We start from the raw sequence: 20,000 nt of genomic DNA, 5'->3' as shown, positions 1-20,000 counted from the left end.
ACAGCCAGGTGGGGCGGGGTCGGTCCGGGGGTGCAGAGCTGCTCCGGGTTGCCATGGCGTCCGTCAAAGCTGACATACTGAGGTCTGACAGGGCAGGTCCAACAGCTGTCCACAGATGTATCACTGGGAGGGAGGGAGGGAGGGAGGGAGGGAGGGAGGGAGGGAGGGAGGGAGGGAGGGAGGGAGGGAGGGAGGGAGGGAGGGAGGGAGGGAGGGAGGGAGGGAGGGGGGGGGAGGGAGGGAGGGGGGAGGGAGGGAGGGAGGGGGGAGGGAGGGAGGGAGGGAGGGAGGGAGGGAGGGAGGGAGGGAGGGAGGGAGGGAGGGAGGGAGGGAGGGAGGGAGGGAGGGAGGGAGGGAGGGAGGGAGGGAGGGAGGGAGGGAGGGAGGGAGGGAGGGAGGGGGCAAAGGAGAGGAGGGGGAGGATGGAGGGACAGGACAAGAGAGGAGGACGGGGTCTGACAGGGCAGGTCTAACAGCTGTACACAGATGCATCACCAGGAGTGCGTAGGGGAGAGGGGAGGGGGGGGGGGATGGAGGAGGGAGGAGAGGGGGGAGGGAGGAGTGAGAGAAGAGAGGAGGAATACATCTGACAAGAGAGGTAGACCTGCAACTGTTTTTTTGTCTCTCCCAAACCAAACCCATGATATGTTCCATATCAAACAACAGCTCAATATCTCCCACAAAAGCAGGATAATATATAAATAAATCACTTCAGGGATTTGAGCTTTTTACGGTAACATGACAATTCAGGGCCTTTAGTCCTTCAGTGAGAGAGAAGCACAGCAACCATCTTTCATATGCCCTGCATACAAAGAGAGCCAAGGGCTCAGGCTTTGTCAGGACTTCCTGACACAGAATGGCAGACCCAGTTGCAGTGGCACATTTACCCAGCTAAACTGTTGAAACTGAGAGTTTAAATGGAGGCAGAGGGGAGCCATGGTAACAGTTGGAGCAGAGAGCATAGTGGGAAGCTGTCAAGGTAGACAGGTAGGGGTTATAACGAACAGGACGCTTTTACACATTCACCTGTCATCTTAATTGCTTTAACTGTCAAAGTTATAGACCAATTAAACCAGGGCCTTTAGGCACGGGTGAAGGGGGGGGACAACGACGACGACTGTGCTTCATATTCAAATCGACCATTCAAATATTTAAAATCAAAAGGCAACCGAAAAGTGACAATTATTAAAAATAACACACATTAGTGATTTTCAAATCGTTTTGGGAGGAATGAAATGAGAGAGAGGATCTACTGTTACAAAGCCTAAAACCTCACCGTCACATAACAGGACACAAATCGGCTGTCCCCCCAGCCCCCTTCCATCAATCAAACACCAAAATTAAGGCTTATATCTTCATCAACATGAATACATCCAGCAGCAAGTGATCGAGGGTATTTGATAAAAGTAACAGGCTAATTGTCACTTTTGACTCTCTTCCACAGACACAGGAAAAGCACTTGGCGAAATTGGTGTGGCGGCCTGTTTAATTTGACTTTGTTTTCTTCTGAAAAGAGAAAAGGACTGCGGAGATTCGATGCCTTTCTCCTCCCGACAATCACCGTTGTAAACTGTAGGGGCCAGCAGAGAGCAACTTGACACAAACGCACACACTCTTTCTGGTGGTGGGGCGGGGGGGGGGTTCTGTAGGGGATTCCGTCTGCCATAATCCCCCCACAATCCCACAATTACTGTAGCGGTCCAGGTCTGACCTTAGTCGAGCCTCGACATTGTGCAGGATCCTGGAGCTCAGCACTGCTGCTAGTCGAGCTAATGAGCTAAGACAATGGCTAGGACACCTTAGCTCGCCTGACACAGACCTAGGCTGTGACCCTCGCTCTTGTAGTCCTCTTCGGTTCAGTTGATAAGAATAAGAGGTTGAGGGACCATCTTGCTATGAGCCCAATACCCCTTGGACTGGCTGCCGACAAAGAGTGACTGACAAACAGCGGCGCACGCGCTCATGTTTGTGTTGGTGCCACTGTTGGCTCGTTCAGGACGCGAGCGCGTGTTACCCTATCACACGGAATGGTCCAGGGTGAGAAAGCCCTGCCGTTTGCTCTTGAAATCAATGCTCAGCTGCTGTTCGCCTGTCGTCGGAACTTTACCTGCATGTCTCCGAGGAATACGTGCAGTTGGCTAGCTGAAGTCACGTCATGGTCGTACTTGAGGACGCCTGCAGTTGGCTAGCTGAAGTCACGTCATGGTCGGACCTGAGGACGCCTGCAGTTGGCTAGCTGAAGTCACGTCATGGTCGGACCTGAGGACGCCTGCAGTTGGCTAGCTGAAGTCACGTCATGGTCGTACTTGAGGACGCCTGCAGTTGGCTAGCTGAAGTCACATCATGGTCGGACCTGAGGACGCCTGCAGTTGGCTAGCTGAAGTCACGTCATGGTCGGACCTGAGGACGCCTGCAGTTGGCTAGCTGAAGTCACGTCATGGTCGTACTTGAGGACGCCTGCAGTTGGCTAGCTGAAGTCACGTCATGGTCGGACCTGAGGACGCCTGCAGTTGGCTAGCTGAAGTCACGTCATGGTCGTACTTGAGGACGCCTGCAGTTGGCTAGCTGAAGTCACGTCATGGTAGGACCTGAGGACGCCTGCAGTGAGAGAGGGCGACAGGAAGTGCCCGTGTTCATCTTTAAAGCATTCCATTGTTTCGTTTCTTGCCATCTTAAGTGCTAACATACCAGAGGGTAAAATTGGGAGTGTGACATTACACAGACGGTGAACGAACCATTTAAATATGAACGAGGCGTCTCCTGGTTATTACTGCTGAAAACAAGGCAGAATCAAACAAAACCACCACAATTTTCAGCTTGGGCTATCAGTTGACAAGATAATGGTTATGACCACCACAGCTACACCATTGAATAGGCCTCTCAAATATCATCAAAATACTCCCTGAGGGAGCTGCAATCCCCGAATGGAATCAATCGGAAAATGGCCGCTGAAAAGAATGGCCTTAATCTAAAAGGGATTCTATGAAGCAGAATTCAATACACATGCAGAACTCACTCACTCACTCACAGACACACAGGCGCACAAACATATCTGTATGATTAAATATACAAAGTGTTTCTATGCATCTCTAAACGCAAGATCGAGAAAAAGATTCCACTCGTCCTCCATAGCTCACCTTGACGTTCACGTCGCTTGGTGATACTAAAGAAGAGGGGGAAAAAAGAGTTGATGCATGGCCTCGGATGGGCCTTTGACACCGAGGGCAATTCAAGTCCTCCAAAAGTTTGCAAGCAACCATCGAAATTGACGTGGCTGGGGTAGAGAGAGCCTGGCTGGGGTGCTTGCCCGTGCTTTCGGGATAGTTCATTACTCACGACAGAGGAGACGCGATAGGAGACAGAGACAGACAGGAGGAAGTGTGCAATAAAAGCAAATCAAAAGAAAGAGTGATGGGCACTGGGGAACGCTGGGCGCTGAGTCACACACACAAACACACACACACACACCCACGGGCACGCATTCATTTAAGGCAACGACAGCCATCCTTCAGAAAACCAGGCGACCACCTCATGTTACTGCCTTGTTCTCCTTTTAGTGACCGTGTGTGTGTGTGTGTGTGTGTGTTGGTGCAGAGGGTGTATGGCGTGTGAATCGTGAATGTGTGGTGTCCCTCAGTGTGTGAGTCGGGGCATGCCGTGGCATTCATTAGCCCTCCTCTCGCCAGTTAACAGAAACCTTCAGCTCTGATCTTCACTTTGACCTACAGACCTTTGACACCATGCACACATACTTACACACGCACACACACACACTCCAACCCCCCCCCCCACACACACACACACACACACAGAAGTTTGTTTCACCGTCCTAGTGAGGACCGACAATTCACTCCCATTCAAAATGGTGTTATCCTGTGTAACCCCGTGTAACTCTAACCTTGATCCTCAATGCAACACCAATTCTAACCATGACCCTAAACCCCCTAAAACCCAAAGAAATAGCACTTGAAGTTGAAAGGTCCATCCCTTGTCATTTCACTATCCTCGTGGGGGGGACGTCTCGCAAGGGTAGTTAAACAATACCCCTCACATACACGCGCTTACACACGCACGGAGACACACGCGCTCAAACGCGAGGACGTCCGTTTCCTAGGTGGCTGTATACTCCAGTGTGTGCGGAGGTGGTTTGTCCGGTCCACATAAGCTGTTTGGTATCTCGGAGTGAGAGAGGGGAGGAACGCAGACAGGCAGCCAGGGTGTAGCGACACGGTGGAGTGGGATCACCGAGGACGAGGAAATGGCGAAAGAACACCCACTCCTGCTGCCTCCTGGTTTCTCAAACGCTGTGTCTCTGTCCTGTCACGCTGTAAGAGCTGTTACACTTCTCTGGCACGTTCGAACCCCACCCATTTGGCTGACGTGTTATACCTTGTTGTCTCGTCCCAGCTCACACGACGGAGTCTCTGTTGTGTCTTACCAGCGTGGGCGTGATCCTCGCCACCTTTCGCTCTCTCTCTGTCTCTCTCTCTCTGTCTCTCTCTCTGTCTCTCTCTGTCTCTCTCTGTCGCTCCCTCCCTCTCAGGAGTGAGGTCAGCTCGCCCCAAATGAAGTCACTCAACACACGCCAGAACACCATTTATGTTTTACCACCCCGATTGGCCCCGGTATCTCAGTTATTGCTGTGATTTATGCTCTCACACTTTCCGCTCGGGCGAAAGGTTTATTAGGAATGCGTCCGAAATTTCCCGCCGCTCATTTGCACCGTGTACAGGTGGCGTTGACCAGCTCACCTTGTTAACTCAGTAAATTAAAGTCCTGTCATTCTCTTCCGTCCAGGTTATTACGGGCCGGACAGCCTTAATCAACTACCAGTGCGAACGGCAAACCTCCTCCTCTCCTCCACATGGAGGTTGATGAGCTTGAAGGCCACAGCAAGCAACAGAAAGGTTTTCCACCCGGCTAGGCATAGGCTGTGTTGAGAGTAAATAAAGAGGCCGTTTGAGTGCGATATGATATCAAAATAGGGACAAGGAGGTCATTGACTTTCGTCTTTTAGGCCAGCCGGACCTACAGGCCAGTGCGAGTTCTTCAAGAATCCTGGGGTGTCCTCTGTGATGACACAGGACACCGCCGGTTGATGAATGAACGCACACTTCAGATTCAGTTAGGATCACACCAGTATATCTGCGGGCCACCGCTTGATTAATGCTGCCTACACAGCCTGCAAATGACACCCGTCGGCCGACGTCCAATTAAAAAGCAAGCGCAAAGCCAGGTGGCGTCGTGGAACTCCATCGCCGTTATCTGGACGGCGAAAACGGCCGTGTGTCACGTGACACACGCGGCGTCGCTTGGCACACAGTCGATTTGCTCCCCTTTGATCTGCTTTCCTCTCCCCTCTCCTCTGCGCATGTCCTCTCCTCTCCTCCTGTCTCCCCTCCTCTCATTTCCTCTTGTCTCCTTTCCTTTCATTTTCTCTCCTCTCCTCCCGGTGTTATCCATTAGATGGAGGCCCTGGTCGTTCTGCTTTCATGTCGCTACATTATTAGCTTTTACAGAAACCTGGATGTTTCATCACATTGTGTAGCCGGTCACACCAGGGATCCCTAAAGGAGGAATCACCATCAGCTGATCTCGATTGTGTGAGGAGGAGGAGAGGGGAGGAGGGGGAGAGGGGGGAGGAGAGGGGGGAGGGGGAGAGGGGGGAGGGGGAGAGGGGGGAGGAGGAGAGGGGGAGGAGGAGAGGGGGGAGGGGGAGAGGGGGGAGGAGGAGAGGGGGGGAGGGGGAGAGGGGGAGGGGGAGGAGAGGGGAGGAGGAGAAGAGGGGAGGAGGAGGAGGAGAGGGGGAGGAGGAGAGGGGGAGGGGGAGAGGGGGGAGGAGGAGAGGGGGGAGGAGGAGAGGGGGGAGGGGGAGGAGAGGGGAGGAGGAGAAGAGGGGAGGAGGAGGAGAGGGGGGGAGGAGAGGGGGGGAGCAGCGAAGAAAGGGAGAAAGGAGGGATCTACTTCAGTGGGAGGACTTTTTCAGTCTTCTCCGTGTGGGAGAGAGACGGAAGGACAGAGGAAGGCCGGAAGAGTGATAGAGAGAGAGAGAGACATAGAGAGAGAGAGAGACAGAGAGAGAGAGAGAGAGAGAGAGAGAGAGAGAGAGAGAGAGAGAGAGACAGAAAGAGAGAGAGACAGAGAGACAGAGAGACAGAGAGAGAGAGAAGAAACAGTGAGAGAACACACAACGATAATCCCGACTATCGGTTCTGCCAATTAGTACATTCTAGACAGTTGTTAATTCTGGCAAATAACCGGCAATGCATCGTAAAGGGAATTCAATTAATTGCTATTTTGATTATGTTTGTGTCTCCCTGATGAAGTATTTATCTCTGAGCTGTTTCAATTTCTCCTGGAATTATGTTCATTTACATGGAACTCCTCCTAATCCTATTCTATCTGGTTTTAATGAAGTTAAGCAGATTAACTGAGATCCTCTCTTGCACTCTTCTATGCCTCATTCACAAGACACGGTATTCTAGAAACTTCTGTCACAGATCTTGGGGATGGAACACGAGAACTGTAATCAAAAAATGGGGTCCCCGGCAGCGAGAAGGAGAAGAAAAAAAACACTCAGGCAACCAAAGGCCTCGTTTTGGCTGCGACCGAGGTTCTGATAGAATATGGAGTGGTTATTGTGTGCCGTATTGTGAATGACAGCCGCATCGGGGGGGGGGGGGGGGGGGGGGGGGAAATAATCAAACACGGCACAAAGAGAAGAGGAGGCGCCCATAACAGCCTGGGTGCACGTGATGACGGGGAGAGAGCTTTTGATTGTCTCAAATAAATCCACGGAAATACAGTAGATATCTGAGGGGATTGAACACAAAGCCGTCCTGGTGTCAGCCTTCAAGCAAGCACATCATTCCAGTCAGAGTCTCCTGGCTACACCAACACCCTCCCCCCCCCCCCTTACCCCCACCAGCAGCAGCATGACAGTTAAAAACAACACTGCCACAGGTTCAACTCCCCACAGTGGACACCATATAGGATCACAGGACGCTGTGAGCACAACTCCAGACCTCCACTGTCAAGCAACTGTTGTTTAGAGGATACCCATGAGCACTTTAGTGGTGGGTAGGGAAAGGAGGGGTGCAAATTAAACACTGACAAGTGTGTGTGTGTGTGTGTGTAGCCACCAGGCAACAGTTCTCCCTGTGGACTGGGTTTCTCCCTCTTGACAAATTAATACCTGGGAGACGGAGCCTGAACACTGGCAATAAACTCATTTGTTCCTTCAATAATGAAGAATGACTTCTCTTCCTCCACTAAACCTCTCGTTCTTTCATTGCTCCTGTCTCTCTCTCTCTCTCTCTCTCTCTCTCTCTCTCTCTCTCTCTCTCTCTCTCTCTCTCTCTCTCTATGTCTCTCACTCTTTACATCTTCCTCTACATCTCTCTCTCTCTTTCTCTCTCTCTCTCTCTCTCTCTCCCTCTCTCTCTCTCTTTCTCTCTCTTTCTTTCTCTCTTTCCCTCACGACACACTCACATGCACAGGCACATATGGGACTGTTGCCATGGTGACCCAGCCAGGCCAAGGCCTTACCTCATAGCTTCTCGAAGAGCCCCGCGCTCGCTCAGAGTTGTGTGTTTGATGTCATCAAAATTGTTCTCCAGCTTCACACAGCTCTGTTGTTCAGGACACGGACAGAGAGACAAAAGAGAGAGAGACAGAGACAGATGGAGAGAAAGAGAGAGATGGAGAGAAAGAGAGAAGAAAGAGACAGTGTAAGCAGGTTATAGGCATTTGTTTGTGTGTCAGGTCTCCGATGCGAGGCTGAATTGATCGAGGGCTATTACCTCTGGCTTTGGGCTTAATCTACTTCAATACCAACACATCAACACAGTCCCCCCCCCCCTTCCCTATCTTTTGATCTGACATGCAAATGACACCATTATAGTCCTTCTCCAGAAACCGGGCATGATTCATCCCAACGTGGACGCCAGCAACCACTCATTGGTTCCCCCCTGCGTCATTGCTCCCTTCTGTGTGTGTGTGTGTGTGTGGGGGGGGGAAGGTGTGTGTGAGGGGTGGGGTTGTCAAGGCGAGCCGTAGCCATGGAGACGCCCCTATCAAATCCCCAGGAGGAGATGAGCATGGGGTCGGACCGGAGCCGGCGAGCTCTGGACGTTATTGACACTCTGGCGATTAGTACGAAAGGGCCCTCTACCCTCCTGGCAACCAGATAACCACTCAGCTAGTGTGTGTGTGTGTGTGTAACAGTGAGAGTGTGTGGGAGGGGTGCATGTGTGTCTGGGGGTGGTAGTGTGTATCTGTGTATGTCTATTCCTGTGTGTGTGTGTGTGTGTGTGTGTGTGTGTGTCTGAGTGTGTGTCTGGGTCCAAAGCCCTCTCAGTGACCACAGGGCCATGATAAGGAGGGCAGCAAGCGCTAATCCTCTCCTCCAGCTGAGGAGCATACAGACTAGGGTGTTTGCCTTTAATAACCCACACGGCCCGGCGCTATCAGGCTCTGAGGAGCCCCAGCTCCACCTGCAACACAGCGGGCCCCAGCTCCAGCAGGAGAGCGGCGGATCAGCTCTGCCCAACCACCCAGACGGACTGCAGCGAGGCCTGACGGCACTGCACGCCTTTCACGGAACAGTCCAGAACAACGTGCTCATCAACATTGATAATGCTCATCTTGAAAAGCCTCTTCTCATTCAGTTTGTTCCAGTGTGGTTTTAGCTAGTCGTGATGGCATTCAGATGGGCTTGTTCACATCTGGGTCCAAACAGCTGAAATGTAGGAGGTTGTACTTCAGTCCTAATAACAGGGACGGCTCGCCAGTTCCCATTGACGTCTCATTTACATGATTGCAGCCAAAGTACAAGTTCGTTATTTTGAAATTGAATTCTCCCCATGCTCTATGCTGTCCTGATTCAATCCACATAAAGGCATTAACAAATGTTTTGGTTTATGTTGTTCCAACAATAAAAAACAAATGATATGGAAATTGATAATTATTGCAGAGTATCGAGCTTCTGGGCAACATGGATTTATTAGATATCTCGGAAGGATGAAGACACGTTTCAGAAAGTATTTGCGTAAGCTTATTTTCTTTCAGATTATTCCTCCGGGCAAGGGAAGGAATAATATTGTGGATATGAGGAAAATGGCATTTCGAAACCAGAAATACCAATTGACAAGCACATTTTTGTGGTCATTGGTGATGTCTGTTTTTTTTATTATCAGTGAGCAGGTGTGTAGAGGATCTGAGGAGCATATTAAACAAAACAAATTGTAAATTGATGCTTGATTAAATTAGCAAACAACAATACATACATCTGATGGTAGCCACTACAACAGCAAAATTATAATTATTTGAGGCAAAAAAATAAACGTACATTGTGTTCACTCTCAGGTGTCTAAGGTAGGATGAGGTTTGTGTCTTCCTGTCATTTCAGACATGTCAATAATTGCTTAACGCTTCTGACATTTCAAGTAGAAACAGGAAGGGGCGGGGCAGGATACCATCTGGGGCACTGTGGACGGTCCCTCCTTCTGGAACCTTCCTTTACTCCCTGGACGCTGGGTGCTGCGAGGTACACAGCTTCGGGGGAGACCCCCATGTGGAGCGGAACTCAAAGATGAGCTTGTCCGTGGAGATTTATACATTTTCATCTCAAACAAGTGTGATTAATATGGGTCATTAGGGGTTGACTAATATAAACCGCCTCCGTGTCAGCACTAGCGTACAATTTCGACGACCCCTCCGACCTCCCAACACCATCCCGCTTAAAGTGAAGCTGCATGAAATGGAACTGTGAACAGCTCGACAACAAACACTCAATGTCATGTGACACACACGCGCGCGCGTACATAGGCACGCGTATGTAACAGTCCGGCTAATCTGCTTCGCAAACACAGTTTACAGACCAGGCTAGGAATGGCAGAAGAGTGTTCAGCTCATTAGCGTGCCATATTACTGCAAAGTGTCAACTGTATAGGCGTGAACAGGGAGCCTTTTGTGTCTTCTCGTGAACATTTGGTCTCTTCTGGTGAGCTCCCAAAGCTCTCAGAGGGGAGAAAAGGGAATTATTGGTGAGTTTCTATTAACGTCCAATCTGAACAATATTCATTTAATCTCCCCCACCCATCCTTCAGAGGGGCTTAGGCGTGGAAGTGCTGCTGGTGTAATAATCCATGTATCTGCCAGCTAATCCTCAAACGGAAGTGGGGAGGGCGAGAGCGCCACCCCTGGGATTAGGAGGGGGCTCTGTGTGTTCCAACTGATAAAGCACATCGATCACAACCCACCCCCCCATGCCCCCCTCCGCGCACCCAGCGCACACGCTCTCTCCCTCTCTTCCTCCATCTCTCTCGGTCTCGCGCTCTGTCCCTCTTCCTCTCTCTCCCTCCCTGGCTCTCTCCCTCTCTCTCTCTTCCCTTTCTCTCCCCTCTCTGGCTCTCGCCTTCTCTCTCTCTCTCTCTCTCTCTCTCTCTCTCTCTTTTGCCCTCTCCCTTTCCCCTCTCTCTGCGCTTCCTTATATGATGTGTTCTCCTTGCCTATCGTTCTCTTATCAGCGTCTCATCTCCTGCTTTCTATCTTCGTCAGTCTCACTTTCTCCCGCATATTCTTCCATTCTTCTTCCCTTTTCTCCCTGTCCGTCGCTTATCACTCTTCCTATCTTGCGGGATCTCTCTCTCTCTTTCACTCCCTCTCTCTGCTCTCTGTCACTCACTCACACACACACACACGCCCACAGTGCGGAGCTCCATCCTGGCGCAGAGCTGCCGGCTGACATTTGATCAGGCAGGGAGAATCAATGAGCGGGTTGATCAGTGGCTTGTAATTATAGCCAGCTAGTCAAAGATAAGGGAAGAGCCTGTATGCACAGCATCTGACTCACCAGCTCCTGAAGACCTGCTTTAACCCGGCGCCGCAATGTCAATATTTCATCACAGCGCCCCCTGTGGTCCCCCCCCACCCCCGTGGTGCACATCTGTCAGTAGCCCCACGGATCACAGAGCAACAGCGTCTAATGAGGGGAAAGGATGGGAGCGCGTAGAAGACGGGCGTACACGGGGGACGCAGGGGGTGGGGTGTTGTGGGGTTTATGAGGGGGGGTGGGGGGTTCGACAGAGGTGGTCTGGGCCCACAGACTGGGCCCCCGGAGCTTCCCGCCTCTTCCTGACGAATCGTCTGTGTTCGATAGGAACAGGAAACGGAGACTTCTTCTGTGGTCTCTGACGCGGCGACACGGCCCGGCTCCAGTCCTGTACTGGAGCGATGTAGAAGTTTTGTGTCTCTTTTCTTTGGTTCGAAGAAAAGATTTGCCAAAGGCAAATCAGGGGAGCTACATTTTTCGTGAGGCGTTGTGGCAGAATCTCGGGACATGCGGGAGTACACTGTTTGTCTGTCACGCGAGTCACACAGGACATGTCGCAGTTTTGCACGTTTACTTTAGTTTGCTTCCATTAGGTGTTTGTTCATCCATCTTTAGTTGGTCTAAAAGAAAATAACTGGAGCTGAACTCATCAGTGGGCCATATAACATCATTCCACTTGAATGACAAAGTATACCTTCTGTTCACTCCAAAAGGAAACAAATGACAAGATAACCATGTGCCTGTCACATCGAATTAGCCCAACATGAATTAAGACAATGTGCGTACTATGAACAGGTTTTGAATCGATTTTAGTTATGTTTTGATAATTATCATCGCTATTAATAGAAATAAATCTCTCAGGCTTTCCTCTCTCTCTCCCGCTCCCTCTCTCTCTCTCTCTCTCTCTCTCTCTCTCTCTCTCTCTCCCCCCCCACTCATTTTCTCTCTTTTTGTCCCTCTTCTTTGCTTTCTGCCTCCGACATGCAAATGATTTAATGAGCAATCTGTCATCCCACAGGCCAACTATTAGAGACATGATCCATTTACTTTATCTCAGAGTGATGGAGTAGAGCATTTGTTCCTTGTTGGACACCATTTATTTTCCTTCAATAGTCGACACATGAACCTGGCACGCTATCTAATGTGGCATCATTCATAACACTCAATGAGAGGACAATTATTATTTCACGTGGAAATTGTTCAAATGTATCTCCGACCTGAGTACTTGCTGTTTGGTGAGACATTAGGCACAAAGTACACTTAATTCATCTTCATGCTAATGGCCTTTCAAATGAACAGACATTGTCAGCCTTCACATTTTTATGTCACCTACTAAAAAGACAATTGTTCGGGTAAGAAACTGAGATGGGAATTTGATCAGAAATAGATTTAATTACCAATAACTTTACAGTGGTACATCTAATGTGTATGAGAATTAATGAGATTTTTAAGGCTCAGATGAATTTGATGAAATGTAGTCTTTAGTCTGTGTAACGTTTTTATTGAAAAACAAAGCATTACCTGCTTCTGTTATTGCAGCTCAATGACCACAGCGTGCTGTAAGTGTATCCTCAAAATTGAGAGAAACCTGAGTTTGATTGTTATATGTTATTTTGAGACAGAAAAGCTTAATTATCAATTAGTCTCAAACGTTCTCGAGCTAAGAGAAACAGAAGCTGTAATTTATGCATCCCATGAAAATGAAAGCCAGATTTCAAATTCACTTCCTCGAGATGTGATTGCGATAAGGAACGAAAATGGTTCAGTTTCAAAATATACATTTCTCCTCTCGCGCTTTATGGGGACCTTGATTCTGACCGGGGCGCCGAGTGATAATTATGAAAGGCAATTTAAGACATTTAACGAATTCCAGACAGGATTCACTTCTGAAGCTTTTTTGCCCTCCTCGCTTTCATCGTGCTCTCATTAAAGCAATTACCTTCGGATGCTTAATAACCATCCCACTAGCCTTCTCAGAGACCAAAGCACAGGCCACACATCTGACGAGCCGAACATGACGATTACGGGGACAGACAGAGGCTAAATCCACCCTGATGCACCACTGTTATCCGACACGCGCACCTAGCATCCGTCCGCGCCGCGGACGCTCGCTCTCCATCTCGATTCCGACACGCGCGCCGCGGCGTGGCTCGATGCGCCGTATCGACATATGCGACGTGTGAAGTGGACGCTTGCCGAAAGCCATCCTGTGGTCCGTGGACCTGCTGGTCGAGGTACAGTATCTGGAATGTTCCAGTAAATAAACCCAGCCCCACACTCCTTCTGAACTCCCAGGGCTATTGCTGAGGATACCACTTCTCACCTTAGACATAAAGCCTGCCTGTCATTAGTTGATACCAAACTCCATTGAGGGCAAATTACCCCCCCCAGGCCAGAAGCACCGTGGTCGATTGTGCTTGCACAGTCAAGAGGAAAGGAAAATAACTGCTTCCCCCCCTAATGACATACAGTAACGTAAGCTCCACACCAGCTCTCAAAGGTTAACATTGTAGAGAGGCGGTTGGAGTCTTCCTTGGCTCCCCCTATAAAATGTTTACGACCTCTAGGCCATGTGACCTGACCTGGAGGACCATTAGAAGGGGGCTTGGGGGGGGGGGGGGGGTCTCGGACGATCCGATGGCGAGGGCCACTAAAGCGCTCATCACTTCCCCATTCCCCCTCGCAAGCGGGTAAATCTGTTACCTACGATCAATACGGCGAAACTCAACTATCGCCGAGCAGATATCAGCGTCAGCGCTCGTGTCGACACGGAGGCTGGAAACGACGGTGTGTTGGTTAAGAAGCAGTCAAATGGAGAAAGGTGTTGGAGGGAGTAAGGTGTCAGGGATACGCATTGTCGTAAAAACACACGGCGCAGAGGGAAACAAAAACAGATCCTTACGATGTTGTGTGGTGGCAACAAAGAAGTGTCTTCCCATCGGTGAACGTATTGGATTTCACAAGCATTCGATTGGATTTCACGAAGAGATTTTTACTACTGGAAATGTGCATTTAACCACGATGGACTTCCAGCCTACTGACCCGGCAGTTTCCACAGTCACAAATCTTCAACGACAACAGTGAGCTGAGCGAGCAGTAGCCATCGTCCTCTACCTACCGTATGGTGGGTTTCCACTATTAGAACATGCCGGCATGATGGAGACATCCATCAGAGTTATTCTAAACTCATCTCCATCCATACTCATTCATGATTACAGGAGCGCGTTGAGCTTCACACCCGGTGACTCCGTAATGGAAACTGCACCAGGTTCTGTTGCACAAGTTTACTAATCCACAAACACACATGTAGGTACTAACTCTGCGCATCTGTAATCGAGCCATATGTTCAATCAATTTTGTTTATTTGTGATTTTTTTTTTCTCCCTATATTTTTGTTACGTGAAGTGGCAAATCCATCATCATTGATTAGCGTGATGAATTAGCCGGTTTTGTTTGAGCCGGAGTTTAGTCAGTGGGGAGAGCATGATCTGCGCTACAAAACCCCTCCATCTTGTTTTGTGTCTACATCAAATAGAGCCTCAGCTCAGTTGCCCGCGAGCACAGACGAGGCGGCGCGGCCACCTGCCAGAAAACAAACACTCCACTCATGGGCTGGTCTTAGGAGATATTACACAGACTTTGACAGTGTCTGCCTGGAATCCATAGATAATTGTGTTTCAGTGTGTGCGTGCGTGCGTGCGTGTGTGTGTTTGTGAGGGTGTGCGCGCGTGAGTGTTTATTTGTGAGTGTGTGTGTGTGTGTGTGTATATCACAGAAATGAGACCTTGCTTGGTGTGTGTGTGTGTGTGTGTGTTTAGGTGTGTGTGTATGTCTGTGTGTGTGTGTGTGTGTGTGTCTGTGTGTGTGCGTGTGTTGTCGGCGGTCCAGGACACAGCTGTGGACACCCCTGTGAGCCCAAGTAAAGGTTAAAAAACAGCCATCTCAGATCACCTGGCTTTTCCAGACGAGGAGCTGCAGTAAAACAGGCTCGTCTAAAATAAGAACAAGCGGTCACATGTCATCCTATAGGTCTTAGCTATACTCCTGTCTGTTTACGAGAGCTTTCTCACTTATTCCTGCTCACTCTCTACTGAATACATGTGCGTACGTGTGAGGCGTGTGTGTGTGTGTATGTGCGTGTGTGAGGGGGGGTTGGTGGATGAGGGCGTGGCGGTGCTTACATCACAGCCCTTCTCCGGGTTCCTCTTCCAGTGCTTCTTCTCCGCCTTCTTGGCGGCCGTGGAGCGGAGCGACGCGTGGCTCTTCACCCTGGGATTCAGGGCAAGGATACTCTGCGGAGTTGGGGGGAGGGGAGCATGGGAGGGGAGGGGAGGGAGTGATGCCGGAAAGAGGAGAGAAAGGTGGGAGATGGGGGACGGGGAGGAGGGAGAGAGAAAGACAAAATAACTCAGCGCGGCAGGAGGGGACGACTCGACCTGACAGGACGACACGGAAACAGACGTCGCTCCCGGGCGGTCGCGTCCCGCGAAGGAGGGAAGACGACGGCGCCGCGTCGCCCTCCCTAGCGACCGCTCTCTCTTCTCGACGCTCGACAAAGCGCCCAGAGGTCCGCCCCCTGTTGTCTCCGCGCTTCACTGCCCGTCCCCGCAACAGGCGCCGGTGTCCGGGTACAAACGTGGCGCCGTCAAATAAGGCGCTACGGAGACGTCCTTGAACAACGCTCCCTCGTAAGCCTCGACGGTATTACCAATCCTTGACACCGGGCGAGACGATAAGAAGCTTAAACCAATGAATAAATGATGTGTGTTTTCCACACGGCTGAATTATTCGACTGTTTGTGTTGTACCTACAAGCCGGAGAGCTGTTGCTTCTCTTTAGCCGGCCAACGACTACCTACCGTAGCCGATTCTAATCTCCCCCTACTTTTTTTGGTCTCTCTCTCTCTTGGTCTCGGTCAATAGGGCTCCTGAAACAGACCGTCATTATGAATGCAAGACACACTCCCGCCGTGTACAGTGGAGTGTGTTCCACTAGAATGACCGACCTCATTCATAAAGAGAGAGGTTGTAAATAAGAGATCGGGATTTTGAAAGGCTCTGTCTTCTTCTGGTACAGTCTGCCCGGCTGCGAGGGGATGTGCACTTGGGCAATGCCCAACATACTGGAGTGGAACGCAACACCACTGAATAATACACCCCTGGACTGTCTCGTCTTTGAGATGTTCTGAAAAGGTATCGAATGAGAGGTAGTTAGTAATCTGCCGGCTGGTAAACACTGTCAGTGTCGTAATGATTGGATTCCTAGACCGGGCCGTGTGTACCTACAGCAGTCTACTCCCCAGACAAAACACACCGCGTAAAGGACTTCTAGTTCAGTTGGAGGTAGCTGCTTCCTTTGTGGATTTCCCTCAAGGTAACAGCAGAAATCACTCTCTCTCTGTGTCTGTCTCTCTCCTTCTGTCTCTCTCTCTCTCTCTCTCTCTCACTCTCTCTGTCTCTCTCTCTCTCGCTGTTTCTCTCTCCCTCTCTCTCGCTCTCTCTCTCTCTCTCTTTCTCTTGCTGTTTCTCTGTCCCCCTCTCTCGCTCTATTTCCCTCTCCCCATCTCTCCCTTTCTCTCTCCCTCTTCATCTTTCTCTTTCTGGTTTCCCTTGACGCACGTGTAAATGCATTTCCCTACAGCATTTTCTGCCCCCGAAAAAAAAGAAGAAGTCTTAATAAGAAAACCCACACACAGAACACTGCATCAAAACCCACTGAAAGAAACGGCTCCTAGATAAGCGTTTTGTGAATATTCGCCAAAGAATCATTCATCGTCGTCACCCCCACCAACACACACACCCTTCCACCCCCCCCCCCCCCCCTTCCGTCCCCCATCCAAGGCCTCCGCCCCGATAAAATCGACTCCCCGTCTCAATTAGCATCCCACAGGCTATGTGACAAAACAGAAAGAATCTTCTTTTAATATTTCCCCAGTTGCTGGTGGGGAGCTGACTATTTCAGAGGGGAGCGCATGGGGTGTTTAAAGGATGAGCAGCTGTACAGTCTAGCTCACCTGTCTCTCTCTCCTGCTAGCTTAGCTGCGCTGAAATGAAATGGCCCCTTTCATGCAACACCAAACGTTATCCTATTCATTCTTTAATTTCACACCTAATAAAATGTCGTTACACTGCGCGCCGTGATGTCCATATTCAAACAATGAAAAAATGCCTTCTCTTATTTTAACGTTTGTTTAGGGCTCCCGGGTTCATTTGTGAGTCCACATTGGGTGTACAAGAGATAAGCTATATATTTAGATAAAGGCCGAATTCTTGGTGATGGCAAAGTCGTTAAGCCAGGGGAGGGTGACATCCCATAACAGCATCCCCTCAGGATGCTCTGATGAGAAACGTGGCTGTGTAAGCATGGACACCCCAATAACGTCAACACTGTACAGGAACACAAGTCACTGCCGACCTCAGCACAGTGAGAAGTAAACATAATCACCTTTTCAACTCCTGTGTGCTGGAAATGGAAGGGGCTAGGTGTTGGGGGGGGGGGGGTCAGCTTCCCTGTATTTGATCCGATCTTTAAAGCTTTCATTTAATGGGGTCCACAGCGCGAATTTCAACGAAATTCAAACGGAAAATTGCCACTGAGTCATGATACATTCTTTAGTACAGTATTGTGCGATGTTGTTAAATACAATGCATCATTTCATACAGTTTCATTGGTACCAATCATACAATATTCAATCTTGTTTTGGACTGTATATGGGATTCCAACCCTCCTGGGGGTTTTCATCTGAATGGGGATCGTTTAAACTGTTCTTTCTCTTCCACCATGCTTAGAAACATGTCAGTAAACATTGGTACTTCGCTGATTCAGTGCAAACCTTTAGTTACACACCTTGTAGCAGTATACGGGGGTCTAAATTACATTAGGTAACAAACAAACAAAATTAGCACCTTGAGCCCTGAGGGGAACTGAAACAAAAGGGTGTGCATGTGTGCGTTTAACTTGGCACCACAACATTAATTAACAAACACCATAAAACAACAATAACACAGTCAGATTAGCTTCAATCTGATTACCTAGCAGCGCCGAGACAGCTACCCACCAGCATTAGTGAAAAACAAGGATTAAACATTAAGTAAAAGCAAACATTTTAGGGGCAATTATGTTTGTGCAGTTGAGGTGAAACGCAGTACAAAAAAACAAAACATGGAGGAATTAGTTGTCCCGTTGTTTAGTAGCACCGAAGGGAATTAGTAGGGATTAAATATTCAGCCACATCGATATCTTATTACCATTCCCACTGAAATGGTGTTCTGTTTGCAATAATAATCTAACAAGGTAACTTTGATCTTCTCAGGTCTGGATGGTAGGATGAATAGACAAGTAGCAAAAATTTAAGCGGGGGGGGGAGGGTCAATGTTGGGGTGGTATGTAAACCAAGCTCACTCCAACACATGTGCACCCCCCCCCCATCCCCCAACACACGCACACACACGCCACTCCTGCGGACCATTTCCAGGCAGGTATTGACCCTCTCTCCTGGAGCGTAGCGTAGAGCAGAGACACAGCTCCTCAATGGGGGACGTCAGCTCTAACCATGTTAGACGGAGGGCTAATCCCATGTTCCAAACGGATAACAGGAAGGCTAAATTACAGGGAAAACGCCCGGGGTTAATCCTCCCTGGCTTCTGAAGGGTTACTGGCGCTGTCTCTGACTAGAATCGTAAGGCCAGTCTGAATTAATGCAGTAGATGAAGTGGCGGCAAAGAAGGGGTTAAACGTATCCCGCTAGCGTAGCGATATTTTCCACAACCGCTCACGTTTTCTTTTCTAGGTTTAGCGCCCCTATCCTTGGGGATGAACAGAGTCTGAGAAGAGCCAGCTAATAGAACGCATCTATAGGATGTTCAAGTCAAATGTTATGCGTCTTGGCCAACACGATCAATAATGCGCGTGAGATGAGCCATTCATCCATATGCGGCAATCCATAATGTTATACTGAACGGCTTGTGATTCAACGCAACCTTATTTCATGTATTATTGTACCCCAGATTGGTTTGAGGCGTAACTACGGAGGAGTCAAGACAGAAATAAAAAACGGAAAATAAAAAAAAATACTAGTTGTTGAAGACTGATTGAGGTCAAAATGTCCACTTTCCTTGCCTCATCCAAGGCCTTACGAAGTCCTCTCATCATTAGCATTATGGTGTGTGCGTGTGTGTGTGTGTGTGACTATGCCATCAAACCACCTCTCTGAATCACAGCAGTGAAAACACCTCTCCTACTGTTTGCCTGCCCTTCGCAGCGGGGTGGTTGGGGGGACCTGTGCTGGTGCTCACACAGAAGACCCTGACTAAACCAAGAAACTAAGGCCCATCTGTGAGTGTTGGCTGGGTCTACTGGGGAAGGGGGTAGGAAGAGAAAGACACAGAGAGAGAGAGAGAGAGAGAGAGAGAGAGAGAGAGAGAGAGAGAGAGAGAGAGGGAGGGAGGGAGGGAGGGAGGGAGGGAGGGAGGGAGGGAGGGAGGGAGGGAGGGAGGGAGGGAGGGAGGGAGGGAGGGAGAGCAAGTGTGAGAGAAGGGAGAGAGAGAACGGCTGAGTGAGGACAGAGAGAATAAGAGAGTGAGGAGGGAGAGACAGAAAGAGAGAGAGAGAGATGAGAGAAGAGAATACGAGAGTGAGGAGAAAGAGAGAGGGAGGACGAACACAAGAGTGAAGAGAGACAGAACAAGAAAGTGAGGAGAGAGCAGAGAATAAGAGAGTGAGGAGAGAGAGAGAGAGAGAGAGAGAGAGAGAGAGTAGGAGTTAATGTCTGTCTTTTTCTCTCTCCACTGATCATACTGGGCTCCAAACAGATGGGGGATCAATAACAGACTCCGCCAGGCCCAGAGTATGCAAACGCATAGCCCCTCAGAGGAAATCAGACCACTGAGTGTGTGCGTCTGTGTGTGCGCGTGTGTGGGCGGGCATGCCCGGGGCGTGCGCGCGTCTGCGTCCCCGTGCCTGTGTGTGTGATGGCCACGTTGAATGGGTGAATCAGATTCAGCTGGAAGCAGTGATTAACATGGGACGCTCAGGAGGTAGGAAACAGCTCAGCCTTCACAGAGGGGGGAGGGGAGAGGGAGGGGAGGGAGGGAGGGGGGGGAAGAGGGAGGGAGGGAGGGAGGGAGGGAGGGGGGGGAAGAGGGAGGGAGGGAGGGAGGGAGGGGGG

General features: G+C 49.9%; 1 protein-coding gene across 2 annotated transcripts in view; it reads right to left on the bottom strand.

Moving 5' to 3' along the window:
- The window catches only part of dpyda (dihydropyrimidine dehydrogenase a), a 123,764-nt gene that overhangs the window by 96,381 nt on the left and 7,383 nt on the right, over window positions 1–20,000 (bottom strand). Inside the window, exons 2-3 of one of the 2 annotated variants that reach the window (XM_084703342.1) lie at window positions 15,016–15,126; window positions 7,549–7,631 (exon numbers count right to left, since the gene is read on the bottom strand). In XM_084703342.1, coding sequence (XP_084559468.1) covers window positions 7,549–7,631; window positions 15,016–15,126 — 194 coding nt within the window. The remainder of the gene's footprint in view (window positions 1–7,548; window positions 7,632–15,015; window positions 15,127–20,000) is intronic. The other variant, XM_084703343.1, reaches the window with a different exon arrangement.

This window comes from Hypomesus nipponensis, chromosome 8, assembly GCF_054491055.1.
Source record: "Hypomesus nipponensis isolate SF chromosome 8, ASM5449105v1, whole genome shotgun sequence".
NCBI lineage: Eukaryota > Metazoa > Chordata > Actinopteri > Osmeriformes > Osmeridae > Hypomesus > Hypomesus nipponensis.
Note: the sequence above shows the minus strand (reverse complement) of the source record. Positions and strands in the feature narration are given on the sequence as shown.